Source organism: Equus przewalskii, chromosome 14 (genome assembly GCF_037783145.1).
Source record: "Equus przewalskii isolate Varuska chromosome 14, EquPr2, whole genome shotgun sequence".
Classification (NCBI taxonomy): Eukaryota; Metazoa; Chordata; class Mammalia; order Perissodactyla; family Equidae; genus Equus; species Equus przewalskii.
The window spans coordinates 54,204,727-54,223,211 of record NC_091844.1 but is presented as its reverse complement, the minus strand read 5'-3'; the positions used below and the strand labels follow the sequence as shown (position 1 = coordinate 54,223,211).

At 34.4% G+C, this 18,485-nt stretch overlaps 1 protein-coding gene across 1 annotated transcript in view; it reads right to left on the bottom strand.

Annotated features, from left to right (window-relative positions):
- The window catches only part of LRPPRC (leucine rich pentatricopeptide repeat containing), a 107,951-nt gene that overhangs the window by 57,902 nt on the left and 31,564 nt on the right, over positions 1 to 18,485 (bottom strand). Inside the window, exons 12-20 of the mRNA XM_008515200.2 lie at positions 18,306 to 18,424; positions 16,312 to 16,405; positions 13,170 to 13,236; positions 4,782 to 4,809; positions 2,955 to 3,012; positions 1,770 to 1,876; positions 1,480 to 1,557; positions 1,087 to 1,131; positions 631 to 744 (exon numbers count right to left, since the gene is read on the bottom strand). Of these exons, the coding sequence (XP_008513422.1) occupies positions 631 to 744; positions 1,087 to 1,131; positions 1,480 to 1,557; positions 1,770 to 1,876; positions 2,955 to 3,012; positions 4,782 to 4,809; positions 13,170 to 13,236; positions 16,312 to 16,405; positions 18,306 to 18,424 (710 nt within the window). The remainder of the gene's footprint in view (positions 1 to 630; positions 745 to 1,086; positions 1,132 to 1,479; positions 1,558 to 1,769; positions 1,877 to 2,954; positions 3,013 to 4,781; positions 4,810 to 13,169; positions 13,237 to 16,311; positions 16,406 to 18,305; positions 18,425 to 18,485) is intronic.

Genomic DNA, 18,485 nt, shown 5'->3' with positions numbered 1-18,485 from the left:
ATCCAAGTAATGTGAAGAAATATTTTAGAATTTAACAGTACCATCTCATAACCTTAAAGTCAATTACATTTTTTTCCCTAAAAATACAGGCATACGACTAAATCATATTGAACCAGAAACTGAAAAAGTCTAGTGATATACAACAAATTGCAGACACACTAAAATGAACACAAAGTACAGCTGGACGCCTGCTGAAAAAAGGCAAGAGACCCTTTATCTCAGAAAGAGCTTTTTTCCAGCAGGAAAATGGAATTTCAATCCCTGCATTAACAACCTAGTAATATTTGACTTGCAAATGACTACCGCATGTATCAGTTGCTTGACAATCTAGATATAAGAGACCGGAGCCATGGCTTGAAAGGACATTTGGCATGTATGATAAACCTATCACGGCTGTTACTATCATTCACTTTGCAGATTATCGTAAACAAACTACAGCAACTCGAAAACATGCCATTCAAGGTGTACCTGAAATTAGTTAACCTTTCATTTAATTGCGTTCTTCACAGCCATGAAGTACAACAATCACTCGTAAAAATTATAAATATTATATTTGGCTTCGCTTGCTTTTAACTATGAAGAATTTTGTTTACCTTAATAGCATATTTGAAATATTTAAACAAATGTTACCTCTTCTGAACAAAGCATTAATATGAGTTGCTTTAGGACATCTCCTACAGGTTGATTTTCAGCTTTTAGTTTTTCAAGTGTGGACTCCAAATCAGATATTGTAAGCTGCATGGTCTATAGAAATGGAAAGAAAAAAGAAAAGAAACTGACTACAAAAAGAAAATGTACCCCCTGTCACTCTTCCCTTTAAAGTGACCTTTCCTAAATGTCACAAATGCTATCAAGGAAATTAATCTGGGAACCTGTGGATGGACTCCAGGGGTATATGAAGTTCCTGAGATTACACACAAATTTCTTTGATATGATGATTTTTCTGAGCTGGGGAATAGCTTTTACCAACTTCTTAAGAGGTATACCATGGCAAAAACAGGAACTACTGGTTCTATAAGTATACACTTTAGAATTCTCATTAAATGTAATTATAACATGTAGAATATTCTCAAAAAATCTACTTACTTTTCGAGAGTCTATCTTCTCTCTCTCAACCAGTATATTAACATCCTAAAATTGAGATTTAAATTATAATTAGAAAACAAATGGAAAAATATATTAGCAAAGGTCAAAAGCAAATTTTGGAAGTCCCATGTCATTTTACTGCTATTTTTCCATCTTTCCAAAATTTTCCAGAAATTCTGTTCATACTTTATTAACTATTGTAATAAATGTTTTAAACACATTCATCAATATATAAACAGTATTTACTAACAATCAATGAAAAGCCTTGTTTTAATGGCTGTCATTTAAATGAACTTTTTTTTTTTGCCAAAAGCTCATATTTAAACAAAATTTTAACACGCTTTTATATATAAATCAAGCATTTTAAAAAGTTGATTACTATTTAACACACACCTTAATCAACTCGGGAACATGGTAGTTATCCAGTAGATTACGAATGCCTCTGTAGATATTTTCAGGAATTTTTACATTCTGTACAAAAGGAAGGGAGGAAAAAAACCCCTGAGTTTTAGACAACCAAACTGAAATTCATCTAACAGAAATTACCTCAAACATAATTTAAGTCTCCAACTCATGTGTGTCACTGAGAAGTGGTCTGGTTGTAGTTAAAAAGCAGCAATTGCAAATCTAATAGATACATGTCAGCTAGGACAGGCATTATATAGCAAAAAATGAAATGGTACCATCTCCTTCAGCTGATGGAAGTATTGTCTCAAATGCTCCTCCTTGGCCTGTACCTCTGAGTCACTCATGCTGTCAATCAAGTTATAAAGAAAATAGCCAACAGCTTCTGTGGAAAAAAACAAGAGAAAGCATTCCACTAAAATTACTGAGACTGTCATGTTATCAAGATTAATTTATAAGAAATCATTTTGGTGTGAGATGTCACCCTGATGAGAGGCTCTGAAATGGCAACAATGATCACTGAGGCATAGAGATTATGTGGTTTGGGAGCACATATCTAACTGGTGAGTGAAAGGAATATTAATTATTTTCAGACCGAGTGACAGCTTTTCAGTACTGAATCTTACTTCAATCTATTTTTTTCCACCACTCTGTGACAGAAGTGTTCCTGCCCAAGGCCTTACCCCTTTCCTCTCCAAATCACAAATAGTGAGAATAAATGCCTGTACACATAGCTATACTAATTTTTTTTGTGGGTAATATCTAGGGAAACACATAAAAGTAGAAAGGATTATTAAATGTTGAGTATAGAAAGTTAAATAATTTTAATAAGCAGATACAGTAATCCTGTGGAGAGCTGCCTATTAACCAATGAAAAACCAAGATTAACAAAGATGTTTTGTAACAACAGTAATTTTCCTATGCATTCAAGCATAAAATGTATAGGGCCATGTGTTAATACCTAGGATAGAAATTTTGAACTTTCAAGAAGAGTACCTTCTTACAGAAAACCATATATTCTAGGCCTCATTATAAAAATGAAAATCATTAAATGTCAAAATAACACATTTTGGGTAATAAATTATGTTTAAATGGAAAAAATCTACATACCTCCTTACTATTTTATGTTTAAAAATTAACTCACCTGCGAAACACTAAAATCACATAAAGACTAAGGATTACTTATTTTTAAGCCTATTTCTATAGATGCTATAAGAAGCATTTCCTAAATACCTGAAAAGAAAAAAACCTCCCAACCTTGTCTTTAAAAAAATAATTATGATAAAACCAAACACCTTACAGATCTCAAAATGTTGTCATTATCAATATAAAGATTTACAACCAAATGCTTTCAAATTTCACTTTTAAAAAGAAAATGTTTACTGCTGTAATCCTTCTAGCCCATCATTACACAGAAGAATGGATTTGTGGATAAGTTACAATCATCGAAATTGAAACGCTACCCGTTGGTCCTAGAGGCTCCTGGCAATAACGTCCATCCTTGTACAAGAGTTCTGTTATCTGGTAAGACAGAAAATGCACGCATTGCAGCAAGAGAAGCAAACAAGAACACACACAGTCTGAAATTGAATTCTTGAAATAATAAAGCCTCTCCCCAGTAAGGTATTACTCTATACCACAGTAATTCAACACCACCCCCACCTGCCAAGGAGATTGTTTCGTTTTTAAATAATAGGTTTGTCTTTTAAAAACAAAACAAAACAAACCCATGTTGAAGGAAAACTGCAATGTTTTATGAAATGTCACTAAGAAAGCCTCTACACTGATTTGTTTATATATCATTTTAAATGAATTATTATATAGGAAATAGCTAATAGGGATCATCAACCAATATTATTTCTTATCGTACTGTTTTTGGTCTTTTGAAATTGGACCAGTCTCCTTCTAGTAAATGAAGTATGGCAGAAATAATAAAGTAAAATATCCTAAACCACTAAATAACTTAATTTTTTTCATTTTTCAATGAAATCTTTCCAGTCATTTTAGTGGTATTAAAACAAAAGGGGTCAAAAGTTCTATTGCGTTTGTTCTCATGGATTCTTATCAATTGAGTACACAAACACTAAAAGACATATACAATGCTTACTCTTCAACATTAATTCTGCCAACAAAATTTTAAATTAAAAAATCTAAATATGCATTTTATGATGAAAATGATTACAAAGCCTAGAGTATTGATTTGTAACTTTTCAACACGGTATGTGACTATATATCCTCTGGCTAAAGACAATAAGAACGGAAATACACAGCTGTTTTCCAAAGTGATCTGAGTCAGGAATTCTGAACTACTGTGTTCTACAACCCAACCTACTTGCTCTTAAAATAGCACCCATCACATATTATAAGTGTTAACAACTCAAACTGCAGTTACTGCAACTACTGTTTATTAGCTAATATGGAAAACTAGGCAAAACTGACCATATCCAACTTAACGCCACCATGAAAATCATGCTGCAGTTAATGGCAATTCAAAGGATAGTTAAGGTAGAAACCATTCAAAAGCAACCCTCATTTACAAACTATTTTTTAACCAACACAGATACGTGTAGAAGACAGACAATAAATTCTACCAGAAGTTGTAGCTGTACATTAGACATCAGACAACCACAGATAATACCAAATTTTGAACAAAGACACGTTTAATGAATAAACCAATGAAAAATCTTTCTAGTCAAAAAATTACTTCTGAATATAAATATCCCAGCCATATATTACAATTGACTATATAGTCTGAATGGCAGTAATAACACTAAAAACAGAATTGAATGAAATTTAGATTTAAAAAATATTTAAATTAGAAATTTCAATCAATGTGCATTCTAATTTTATTAAACTACAAATATTTCTTGTAATTCGGCATAAGGATAATTGCACTTCCTGCATAAAAGCAGTTAATTTTTTAAAAAGATAGCAATTTAAAACTGTATTAAAATCTATACATTCATATGTAGATATACTTAACACAAACATATACATATGCATATATTTAAAAAATGAATTATATCTGTATGGCCAAATGTCACTGCAAAAATGTTAACAGCTATCCCTTGGAAAAGTTGAAAACCTTATGAAGAATTTAGGACTAAGTCAAGGATAGTTTCAAAAATAAATTTAAGCTCCAAGGAAGGCAGTTTTAAAACTATCAACTTCAAGGTTCTAAATTCATTAGCTTATAATAATACATCATAAATGTGTGATGCTATTATAACTTTTGCTCTTAATAGCTTTTTATACATGACCTTACAATTTGCAATATTAGGCTTACTTACCTTGCTCCAAAGATTTATATTCATAGACCTGCAGAGGGCAGCATAGGATTAAAAATAACCCAGAGGCTTAAAAAACATTTTTTAAATTAAAATGCACTAGCAGTTATTACATGCAATGCATACAGATCAAAGCCATAAAATAAATAGGTAAATAAATGTTTCCAAAATCAAGCTGAATTTTCAAGACAAGGTAATTTAGAAAGGTTGACTCTCACTTACTTTGAAATCTCAAAACAAAGATTAGTTTGGGCAAGAATCATTAAGAACCATCCCTAAATCTTGGGGTCCAAATTTGATGGAGCAGGATATTTGCATAGTCTCAAAAATGTCTGCCCACAGACTGCTTACTACTTGTAATCGTAAAGATAGTAACCATATAATGGAGAAATTGAACTATGTCTTCACTGGGTGATCAAAACTAACATCACTCATTAGATGCTAATGGACAACGTGTGTTTTTAGATTGAATTCCTTGAGAAGGACAGAATATCACTCCTATGGTATTCCAGCCAGGGATGTATAACCTGAATCTAACCATATGGAACATGCTATAAAATAAATGGCCTGTATTCTCCAAAAATGTTAATGTCATAAAAGACAAAGGCTGAAGAACTGTTCAGATTAGAGAAAATTAAAGAGAAAAGACAACTAACATGCATGCCTGAACTGGGATTCTGTGCAGGAAGGAGGGAAATATAAAAAAAGAAAATAATTGATAACACTCAAATATGAACTATATTAGACAAAAATATTCCATCGATGTTAAATTTCCTGAATTTGTTAACTGTGATGTGAAATGTGTAAAAGAATATCCTTGTTCTGTGGAATTACACACTGACACATTTAAGGGTAAAGCATCATGATATATGCAACCTAAGTCCAAAGAGTTCCAAAAAAGTAAATTTTATATATCTCTATATGTGTATATATAGATAGACAGATGGAGGGAATGAATAATGATAATGTGGCAAAATGCTAAAGGTTAGTAAATGAGGCATACAAGAGTTCCCTGCGCTATTCTTGTAATTTTCTGTAAGTCTGAAATTATTTCAAAGAAAGCAAAAAGGGCTCACCCAAATTTTGCCTCTTTAAATTAAAAACCATATACAATGAACACTGGTCTTACACTATTTTTAACCTTTGTAAACTTAATGTCCGTAAGCTCTGTATATTTAATTCAAACATATAATCTACTTTAAGAAGACTGGGTTTTATTGGTAATTTTACAATGTAAATATACTATAGTTATTAATCTATTAATTATATAATATAAATTATATTAATTATATTTATTATAGTGTATTTATACACCATAAAATATAGTATATTTATTTATAATTAATTATATTATAGTGTATTTACTTTGTAAAATGCCCACAAAATTTATAGGCCTTTTTAAACCTATACCCACAAAAATTCATAGGCCTTTTTAAACTTGAGTTGGCAGTTTTGAGTGGACTGAGTTTTGGTACAGTGAGTTAACACGGTACTTATTTTTCCTTTAAAAACATATTCAGAATGAACTACTGACACATAAAAACTTGGATGGATTTCAGGGGCATTATGCTGAGTAAAAAAAATGCCAATATCAAAATATAATAAGTCCATTTATATAATCTTTGCAAAATAACAAAATTATAGCAATTGAGAACAAATGACGGGTTGCCTTGGGCTAGGGATGGGGGAAGGGGAGTGGTATGACTATTCAGGGGTGGGGGGGCATGTATATTTGTGGTGATGGTATAGTTCCGTACCTTCATCGCAGTGATGGTTACCCGAATCTATACAAGTGGTAAAATGTCACAACTATACACACACGTTGTACCAAAGTAAAATTTCTGATTTTGGGGGGCAGTTAAGTTCCCACATTCCACTTTGGTGGCCTGGGGTTCACCGGTTTAGGTCCCAGGTGCGGACCTATGTACTGCTTGTCAAGCCATGCTGTGGCAGGCGTCCCACATGTAAAGTAGAGGAAGATGGGCATGGATGTTAGCTCAGGGCCAGTCTTCCTCAGCAAAAAGAGGAGGATTGGCGGCAGATGTTAGCTCAGGGCTAATCTCCCTCAAAATAAATAAATAAATAAATAAATAGATAAAATAAATAAAATAGGCATTTAAAAAAATTTTCTGATTTTGATAATGTACTACAGTTACGTAACATGTAACTACTGGGGGAAAATGGGTGGAGAATACATAAGCACTCTGTGTCCTATCTTTGCAACTTCCTGTGCTTCTATAATTATTTCAAAATGAAAAAAAAAAAACATGTTCCATGCCCTTTTAGAATCCTCTTCCTCAAGATGAAGTCATCCCTATCACTGAAGCACATGAAGAAAAAGTTTTGAAAAAGAATAGGGGATCTTATCTATAAGGGGAAAAGTGTTTATAAAGCCCTGTGTTTAGTATAGTGTTTATTCTGACTTGGGAAAATTCTTTGGGAAATCAGTTAACAGAAGAAATGATAAAGTGACTTAACAATCGCTTCTCTAGGCTGTAGCAAAAAACAATGTCTTCACTCTTAACAAGGCAGTTTTCATCTCATCCATTCACTGATTACAGGGCAGCCTCCTGTGACTATGTGAAAAAACAATTTTTTTTTTTTTTTTTTTGCCAAATAGTAAGTGAAAGAAGACTGAGAACTCAAGATATGAAGATAAAATGCTGTGCACTGAAGAGTAAGATACAGTAAAAATCTACATGGCTAAAAAATCAGGCATTGTTTTTGGTTAAGGTAGAAACAGCTTTAATTCAGAGTAATCTTAACTTGTAGATGCCTAACACATTTAAGGAATGGTGGTGGGGGTTTGGGGTGTAGGGAAATCAGAGTTTGCAAGGAAGTGAGAGAGTAATGCACAATATTAAGTGGTAAGACTCGAAGCGGCTTGTCACCTTTTCTGTATCATGGACCCCTTTGGGAATTCGATGAATTCCTCTTCTTAATTAGTGTCAATTTTGTCAGGTGTGATAGGATTACAGTAGTTATGTGGTTTTATTTAAAACAAGTTCTGAGATGTATACTAAAGTATTTACAGATAGAATGACAAAAGGTCTGTAATTTAAACTAAGTCCAGGAAAAAAAAAGGGGTGGTGGTGGTAGGTAGTGGGGCAGGAGCAGATGAGACAAGATTGCCAAAATCTTAACTGTTGAAGCTGGGTGATGGATATTTGGGAGTTCTACTTTTGCAAATGTTTGAAAACTCCATAATAAAAATTAAACACATACCATCTCCGGCCTAAATTTTGCATCTCTTCTGCAACTCTCAACATTAACAAGCTGGGCTTCCTTTTTAAGAAAAGCTACTTTACTCATAACTTCCATCAAAATATCAACTTAATGTGGAATAAACAATATTGCCGAGATATTAAGTGGCCCTCAAAGCTGGCATGAAGCACCTAGGGAAGGCATGGAGACAAACTTTCAAAATTCTACATACATTCAAAACAACTAAAAATGACTAAAAGAACTACCTAGAATGTGAAGCTTCATGATGGATGGCACAGGTGCCAAAAAGAAAAAAAAAAACAAAACCAACACAGAATCTTTTAAAACTAAGCTTTTGTAAGAGAAGAGTTAACACTTCTTCACTGCATGCTCACTCCCTAATCCACAGCAATCTGGCTTCTGGCTCCAAACTTCCAGTGAAAGTACTCTTGCTAAAAGTACCACTATATCTCAACTCAAAATTCAACACTTTTAGGTCCCCTTTGACTAAGTTTTGAGATTTGTGTTGTTGTTGATCATTATCTGCCAGTCTCCCAGTGATGCTACTCAGTCTCGCTTAGAAACTCTCCTTCCCCATCTGCTACTTAAAAGCAGTCTTCTGTACAAGGTTCCCAGTGCATTACATTTTTTATTTTTAAGACAATCCTGTGTGAAGGTATTTAAATTCTTTGTTTCTCAGAACAGGAAACAGTCTTAGAAAGGCTAAGCAAAGTATCTTCACCTGAAGTTCTACAGCCAACTCAAAAAGCACCTCAAAGTATCCCACAAATTATTGACCATCTCTTCACGTTGTCCTCTTCGTTCCCCCATCTTTCCTTACCTGCACCCTGTTCTCCCTCCTTGAGTATTCACTTTGAGTCTTGCCTTCATTACGTAAATCTTTCAGTGGTCCAAAGCCATGCCTCAAGGTCCAAACATCACAACTTGGAATGAGATCATTTATGAAGAGGCCCAGGCTACCATTTTGGCTTTATCTGTTACCATTATTTCATAGTTTCCTGGGTTACCATCGTATCAATCTACCTTCAGGTCCCCAAATGCACTGTTCTCTCAGCCTCAACGCCTTTCCTGGAACGCCCTTCCTTTCCCCTGGACAAATTCTTACTCATGCTTCAAAGCTCAGCTCAGCACCTTCTCTGCACACCTTGCCCTGACCTGTCCCTCTCCTAGCCAGAAAGAGACAGTACCTTCTCCTCTATACATTCATAATTACCAAGACTTGTTTGTAGATGCTTTTACTTTCTGGTCTCCAACTATGAACAACTTAGAGGCAAGAAGTTTCCTACGCGTCCTTGAATTACCTATTATCTCGCAGTCCCAGCCCTTGGCACACACTAATAAGACCTAATATTTTCTGAGCATTCACAAACTGTAGTTCATCAAACATTTCCCGTTCCCCTGTAAAGATGCCACGAGTGGACCCTCACTGGCTGACTGAAAAGAAGACCCTAATACCTGGCATTTGACTTGATGACTTAAAGAAAGCTAGCACCAGAAACTTGATTTTTCTCCAACATATGAAAAGTGGCACCACTTCAATGGTACAGACTCCCACTTGCCAAGTTCAGACCGTTGCCATTGGGTCAGAAAATTCCTCCTTATATCTTTTTCTGTGGACTACAAAGACTTAAATGCCTCCAGGCCAATCCTGATACATTTCTCTTTTTGATGTGTTATAATTCCCAGCCAAGTTGTAAACTGGCTTCACTGACACTTTGTCTCTTAGAAGTGACTCAGTATTTCTGGTGGTGGAGATTTCAGTAATATATAAAATGTACACTGCCCTCTTTTCATTTGAACTTTGTTCAGCTGGCACTTTTATTAGGAGGAAAGAAAGTCTTATTCATACTAAACATCTTCTTGTCCTGGATTTTTTTTGAAGTATAACTGACATATAATATTATATTAGTTCCAAGTGTACAACATAGTGACTAAATATTTTTACACATTATGAAATGATCACCATGCTAAGTTGAATTATCATCTGTCGCCATACGTTATTACAATATTATTGACTATATTCCCTATGCTGTACATTACATCATTATGACTTATTCTTTTATAATTAGAAGTTTTTATTCTTGCCCTGGATTTGACATAAGAATTCAGTAACTTTATCAGTCAGATCTAAACGCCCTTTGAAATACTCTTAAAAATAGCCTATTTTCAAAAAGTTTAAAAGTAAAAATTCGCTAATAATCCTGAATAATCTCACCCTAATTAAGCAATACTGAACTTAAATAGTTGTCTACAGGTGACTTTGCCTATATATGTTAACAGAAAATCTGATTTATAACTTCGAAAACTTTAGGAAGGAATTACACTTGATTAGTAATCAATGACCATTTCTTGGCTTATCAACTTACAGGAATACTATCTTGCTAATAAAGAAAACAGAGTTAGTTTTTCAAAAATATGGTGGGATAGTATAAAAAATTAATCTGGGTCAAAACAGATTACAGAACACATGTTAGGACTTAGTGCCTCATAAACCCTGGGCCTACCACTACAGCAGACAGGTTATACTAAAGGTAGAGAACCATTCCAACAGTGAAATGCATATTCAAGTTTCCCTTAGGGTCAGCTAAAGTGACTATGATCTCATTTAATGTTCTATAACTTCTTACATATCTGACATATCTGATAACTATGAATAATAGTCTTTGATAAGGAATAACTTTATGTAAGTCTCTTATATGCTAGTCCTTATAAGAGTTACAGGTAGTTAATTTGAACTCTTTTGGGAATACCAATCAGCACTCAGTTTTTTCCTACTCACTTAGCGAATTCTCAAGTTGCTAGAATATAACAGGGTCCTAAGAAGCAAGTGATAGGTGACTGTTTCAATAGTCATACTGAATATACTGACATATGGATTTTAAAATACATACACTATTTGATTCAACATCGAATGAAAAAATAAAAGATTACGTTAATGCCAAGATAATGGATTGTAATGACATTGGTTAATTTTGGATTTTTAGTAGTTTTGGGGGTGGTAGGGAAAGAAAGAAATCACTTCTAGTCACAAATCCTTCAAATTATGCACATATTTTTATGAATAATGCCAAATTACCACAACTTGAAACCTTTCTACATCTACAGTAAGAAAAATTCATCAACATAATATAGTTTTAGAAGCTACAGATTTAAAATACTTTCCTGGAAGGGACTAGCCAAAACCCAGTCTTACAGGGCAGAGTACCAAAGGAGAGACCTTGACCAAGAGAGAGCTCTGGAGATCTGCAGAGTTGTCCTCAGTCTATAGCTGAGCACTGATAAGCACATGGGAGTGAGGATCAATTTCATATCCGAAGCACTTTGTTTAAGAAGTCTAGGATTTGTGAAATATAACAAATGACATCCAAACTGACTAAAAAATTTAATGTTAGTAAAATTAAAGAAGGAAATACTCATGATCTGGAAGTTTATATGAAAAACTTTTTCAAGGACAACTATACAAAAATGTCACTCTATTTCACTTTATAATGCATTATGGGTTCTTTTTTAAAAATCTGGTTCTACTAGTATTTTTATTCACCTGACTATGGATTCTGTGTTTTTCAAACTTTCTTCTTCTCTTTTTTGGTGAGGAAGATTGTCGCTGAGCTAACATCTGGGCCAATCTTCCTCTATTTTCTATGTGGAACATCACCACAGCATGGCTTGATGAGCAGTGTGTAGGTCCACGTCCAGTAAAAGCACAGACATTGGTTTGTTTTTTTTAAAAAACAAAAGAATGGAACTGCACTGCCTAAAGAAAAGGCAGCAACACAGGATCCCACTTTCTTGTTCTGCCTCTTCTTGACTGTAATAGAGGTTCTGAAGAGGTCTACAGAAAACCCTACTGCTCTCACCAACAAACAGACTAAAAATTACTGAGATCAGTATAAGAAGTCACTAACATTATAAATGTAGAAAGAATGACAAAATTAGAAACTCGCCCTTTTGCAACCACAACTGTTAACAACTGAGTCAACAAGGACTGCCAATGGCTGTCCTAAAACCACTAAGTGAAAGGTGCTGGAAACAGGATCAACAGACTGTCTCAAAATAACATCCCACAGACTTCTTACTAATTGAGAGTGAGGCCCCTTTGCAAGGGAGGGACATGGGGGCTACCACCTTAACCAAGTGATAAAATTTAGCTGATGGCACCAATATTGGACACCTGACATATGTATTGACACAATAAGAAATGCCTATCACCTATCAAGTATTCTGCTAAAAATCTTCAATCTGAGTCTGATCATGAGAAAAAAATCAGACAAATACAAAACGTGGGAAGGACATTCTACAGAGAAAGTGGCCTAGACTCTTCAAAAAAAGTCAGTGTAATAAAAGATAAAAAAAAAACAACAAAATAGGAGAATTGTTCTGGATTAAGAGACAGAGAATTTTTAGAACTGGGGCAATGCGAAAATGGACTATGTATATTAGATGATATTATAGCACTGTTAATTCTTTAGGAGTGATATTGGTGTTGTAATTATATAGATGATAACCTTATTCTTAAAAGATATAAGCTGAAGGATCCAGTATCATCATGTCTACAACTTCAAGTGGTTCAGCAAAAAAGAGAAAGTATGTATATGTATGTGCGTGCATGTATATATATACATATTAAAGAAAAAGCGTATGAGAGAGAGTGCAAGTAAACATGGCAAAATATAAACAAACAGTGAATCTACATAAAGAGCATCTGGGTGTTTCCTTCACTACTCTTTCAAGTTTTCTTTATGTTTGAATATTTCCAAAATAACAAAATTGGGAGGGAAAGGTCATTAATATTCTCTGAGCACACAGAGGAGGAGAGCAATATTCTATTGAATAAAAGTCACCTTATAATTAAATACTCAAACTATAAATCAAACATATGTGCAAATTTATCTGTAACTCCAAGTCGCCAATTTCAAATAGTGCTTTCTTCTTTGAAACAAGACCTTTACCAAATTTGTGTGTATTTCTTGGAAAGGTAATACAAAAGGCTGCCTAAACACAACTCAACCTACTTAGCAGGAAGAATAAAAGGTTATTTCAGGTAACCAGAACATTGGAAGATTTGGAAGATAAGAATATCTTTCTTTCCTCATATAGTAGATTGAAAAGAAAGGAGAAATCAGTCCATATTCAGGCAAAGAACATTACATAAAGTAATCATCTTACCTCCTAAAGCCTAGAATTAGGCTGCCTCTCAAAGAAGTAAATGAGAAAGGCAATGTATTTGATTCCACTGCAAAAGAAAATGATCATCATTAAATTCCAGACCAAAACCAAAAGTCTTAAATTATCAATTTATTTGGAAACACATGTATACCAATACCATTTTATAATTTTTATTTTGGAAATTTCATTTCTAAAATGGAAATGTTTTCATACAAAATTAATTAGATAATGCAGTTATATATATTTGCAATAAAAGCTATCCTTTTAAAACATTTACTTCACTTTCATGAATATAAACAACTAATGAATTTATAAATATTCTTTCATATAAATGGCAATAACTAATCTACCAGCATACTCCGAGTGAGCCCGTTACACATACCAAGGCTGTATGTTATTAGACAATGTGGCACTATCAAGAGAGAGACTGTAACTACCCCACAGGACTTCTGTCCCTTAAAGACTGTAGATGCAGGGAAAAGTTTTTTTCTGAAAGTGGTAGTAGGTTCTGTTGAATCATTCACATGTTCTCATTCCATTTTCCACTATGATCAATGACATGCATTCATGCAAGACTGACAACCTAAAGTCATAATAAAATAGGTCTTTATCTGTCATGTAGTTGATTTATATCGATCTTTCAGTTTTCTGAGCAACTGTTTGCTCTGCTACAAATTTTGTCATTTAACAGTCTACAACCTTGTGTTTCAACGCTGAATTGTGAGCCTGACTTCCCTTACTTTAAGAATCAGGCCTTAACACATAAGGCCTGATATTTCACATAACCCTTGCTGTAACTAGCAAGGGATAGAATCACAGCAGGCATTTTTCCTCAATTTATTTTTCTCTGTCATTGTACTAAAATGGTGTCATGTTATAAGTACTTGATTTAATCTTTTCAGTATACATGTAATGTGGATATTCAATGATAGAAGATGGAATGAGAGAGGAACTCTTAGTGGAGGCAAATTCTGAAGACAGAATTAATAAATACATTTTAGGTGAAGATTAAAATAGCTGGTTAACTTAAAATAAGAAAACTCATGGGAAAAGTCATAGTAGATTTTAAGATTATTTGCTCATCTTCCCTAAATATGAGTAAAAATTTAACACACACACACACGAATTGTTTTAGACCACATGCTATATCCCTTGAACGGGGAGGATAAGTTCCTCGGTGGTTTTATACAGCATTTGAAAATCTAAAAATCATTTAAAAAATGAACTGCATTTAGCCACTCAAGGATTTGAATGTAGACACAACTACAGTCATGCGTCACTTAATGACAGGGATCTGTTCTGAGAAACTCATCATTAAGTGCTTTGGTCGCTGTGTGAACATGACTTACACAAACCTAGATGGTGTAGCCAACTACCCACCTAGGCTATGTGGTACTAATCTTATGGCCCCACTGTCCTGTATGCGGTCTGTTGTTGACCGAACATTGTTCTACAGTGCATGACTGCACATGCCTTTCAGCAACCTTTAATTTTGCTTGATCAAATCAATTTTCCACGCCTACAAACACAAGTGGGAACATGTTTCCTATGAGTCCACAACTTGATCAAGATAAGCCTCTTACTCTTCTCTACTACCTGCCGTTCCTCGTGACGTAGTAACCAAAAGTGCTTACCTACGAGCTGCCTACAGCGAATACCAGCAATTCAGAACTAACTGCTCATCAAAGTGGGGTTAAGGGGGAGGGCACCGACAGGTGTGAGCTGAAATACTCTTTAGTCTTAAAGCTCCCGGAATTTTTCTTCTTCAAATTTAATAAACAACCTCTCTTGAAAATTTACTTTTATACTATTCAAATTAGTATTTTACAGTATATTGTCAAGTTTTTATTGGTTAAAAAGGTAACTAGAAACATCTCAGCAAGCTGAAGGCTGCTGATAAAAAGAATCTAGTTTCCTTAGCAACAAACAATTCTGAAAAATCAAGGGGTTGACAATGAAGTGGAATGGACGGTATGATAAAGGGAAAAGGCAGCTCTCATGGATGCACCCTCCGTACCCAGATTCTTCTGCTAATGCTTCTCTGTTTTGATCCTGTCAGTGTGGAAAATCTATATATTATACAGAGTGAAAGGTAAAATCAATACACTCAGGTAGCAGCCAGCATTAATACTCAACATTCAGTTCAACTACACCTCTAACAGTCACCATTTTTCATACTGAACACTTTGCCTTTCCCTTACAATATTATCATGAACTGTTTTAAGTAACATATACACAGGCAATATATACCAATAATCTGGTTTTTAGAAAGCTTCCACCTAAACAATGTGAATATACATTAATCAGAGCTTAACTTTTAACACTTTAGGGGGCTAGAAACTTATGTTTGTGCTTCGTTTTTAAATGATCTTTTTCACTAGATCTGAAAAACTGTCAAGTATAACGTTATAGATATGTTCAAAAACGAAGACTTTAAGAAATGTCTTATTTATTAAAATGAAAATGTAGTATGATGAAAAGAATAAGGTTAAAGTTAGAAGATCTTGGTTCTGGCTCAATCACTAACTTTGGGCAAATCACTTAAGCTCTCTAGGCCTTTCTTCATCTACCAATGGAGGTAATTTTGTGAATGTGATGAACACTGTAAAGTATGCTAGCATCTATAGTATTTAGTAAACATTTGCTGTGTTTTTGTGAATGAGGACTGGAAGACAGCTTCGTGTAACTTATGGTTATAATAGGTATTAGTTTAGAAAATACTTTCAGAATCACTACCTCATTTGATTTTCACAACAACTCCCATAAGGTAGATAGATAAGTAATACTATCTCCATTTCATGAAACTGAAGCAAAGAAACGTAAAGACAGTTGTTCCAGGTTCCATAATCAGAAGGCTTAACTATAAATAGGATCCAATTCTTCTTGGTCCCCAGTCCAACCTAACACCCTATCTCCAAGGTCCTTTTAACTTTAAAACTACTTCCAAATTATCCACAAGTTCAACTCCATAAACTGTCTTATCAGTCTGACTTAAACAAAACATAGAAAAACTTCCTTGCTTTCAAGGAAGTTACCTTGAACTACCCTGAGGTAGGCACTGAGGGCATGAAGCACCCTGTATACCCTCAGGAGGAACTGAAACCAACACCTGCCAAGTTTACGGCTAATGTTGCATACTTACAAAATGATAAAATATAGTCTAAGTTCCCATTTACTGCTTCACTTTTCAATTCAGCTTGAGAAAATACATTACTTTCAGGTAGACATCCATTTTCCTGGGGATAAAGCATATTTCAGTAATAATATTCCTCAGCTAAAAATATTTTGATATGCCATTCAAATCTCCTGTTTTCCCATTTCTTTCTATCACCATATTCTCTCATAATCCTTCATTTTAAAAAATCATTTTCTAGAGCAATACATAAATGAATAAATGAACTTTAGCAAAAGCTATGAGATGGAGTTCCAACATTCCAAATTAAATGCTTATCTTTAAATTCAGATAATCTGTTACCCTTAGAGTGCCTTCCTTCTACTACTATCCTTCCTTACTACTGAAGACACCAGAACAACTCTCTCACTCACAACAAAATAAAAATTCAATGCCTTGATCTAAAATGGTATTTTGGGGTATACAGTGAGGTAAAGATCAAATTTAATTTTAACTCCAAATGGTTAATCACTTGTCCCAAGATCATCATTTTTTAAAATAAGACATGAGCCAAAATTTAGCTCAAATATATTTATTAAATCATTGTATTATGGCACAATATTAAAAACCAACTAATCAATAACAAGCAATGAATAAAAATAAATTATGGTATATCCATACAATAAAACAGCATGCAAGTATAAAAAATAATTTGTGGAATTACATACTGTAACGAAAACATGTCAAAGGAAAAAAAGTAGGTTTTGGGGAAATAAAAATGTGTGGGAAAATTACTTTTTTAACAGTAAAATATGTATAGCATAGGCTCAAAATACTCTGCTAAATACTCAGGGAAGAGAGGTAAAGACACTCAAGATAAACTCTATCTTTAAGAGCATTGTCATTATGTAATTATTTCAAAGAAAGAAAAGAATACTCTGTTAGTATCAGAAAAAAATCAAGGCACTATGTGAATAAACACCTAGGAAACAGATTTTTTGAGCAAAAAAATTTTTTTTAAAGATTTTATTTTTCCTTTAGCTCCCAAATCCCCCTGGTACATAGTTGTGTACTTTTAGATGTGGGTCCTTCTAGTTGTGGCATGTGGGACACCGCCTCAGCATGGCCTGATGAGCGGTGCCATGTCTGCATCGAGGATTCGAACCGGCAAAACCCTGGGCCACTGAAGCACAGCGCTCAAACTTAACCACTGGGCCACAGGGCTGGCCCCTGAGCAAAATATTTCTTATTAAAGTATTTGGAGGGGCCGGCTCCGTGGCCAAGTGGTTAAGTTCGCGTGCTCCGCTGTGGCGGCCCAGGGTTCAGATCCTGGGCGCGGACATGGCACCGCTCGTCAGCCCACGCTGAGGCGGCGTCCCACATCCCACAACTAGAAGGACGTGCAACTAAGATATACAACTGTGTACAGGGGGGTTTGGGGAGATAAAGCAGAAAAAAAAAAAAAGCATTTGGTAATCTGCCATGTTGTTCCTAATTGTACAACCCTTGCTGATCCAATGCACTCTCCAAGTCAATTTCTTCACATGCCCCTTCATAAATGCCTTGCCTGTTCTTGTGGAGACAGGAGGTATTTGGTGGGAAAATAATGCTTTGGAGTCAAACAAAAGATTATTAAAAAAAACAAAAACAGAATAGTAAATACACTATGAGTGTATCATGAAAATTCCTATAGAAGTGAAAGGTAATATTCAAAACATGAAAATTACAGTTGCATTGTAGAGTGGGATTAAGAAGTGAATATTGGTTCATTTAAACTTTTCCTGAAATTGACCTATTGTCTTTTCAACACACAACAAAAATGCTACTTTAACCTTTTAAAATTTTCTAAGTTTAACCACTATAGATGTTAACACTAATATTTTTACAAAGCTTTAGAAAATTGTATACAGACAGACGACTTTTAGTCTTCAGCTCAATGACTTATGTTTTGGTTACCAAGATGCATTATCTGGGAGGAAAGACATTCTCTTCAATTATGAAATTAAGACCACACTTGAACTCACCTGCAAAACAGCACGAACTGATTTTACACTATCAAAACACGGAAACACGTAATTTACGTATGTCTCCTGGTCAGGATTTACTCCCATTTCATGCATTCCTTTGAGGATTTCAATTACACCTGTAAGATAAAATTTAGAAGCACAGAGATGAAGAACTTGAAATAAATTAACAAAAGATCA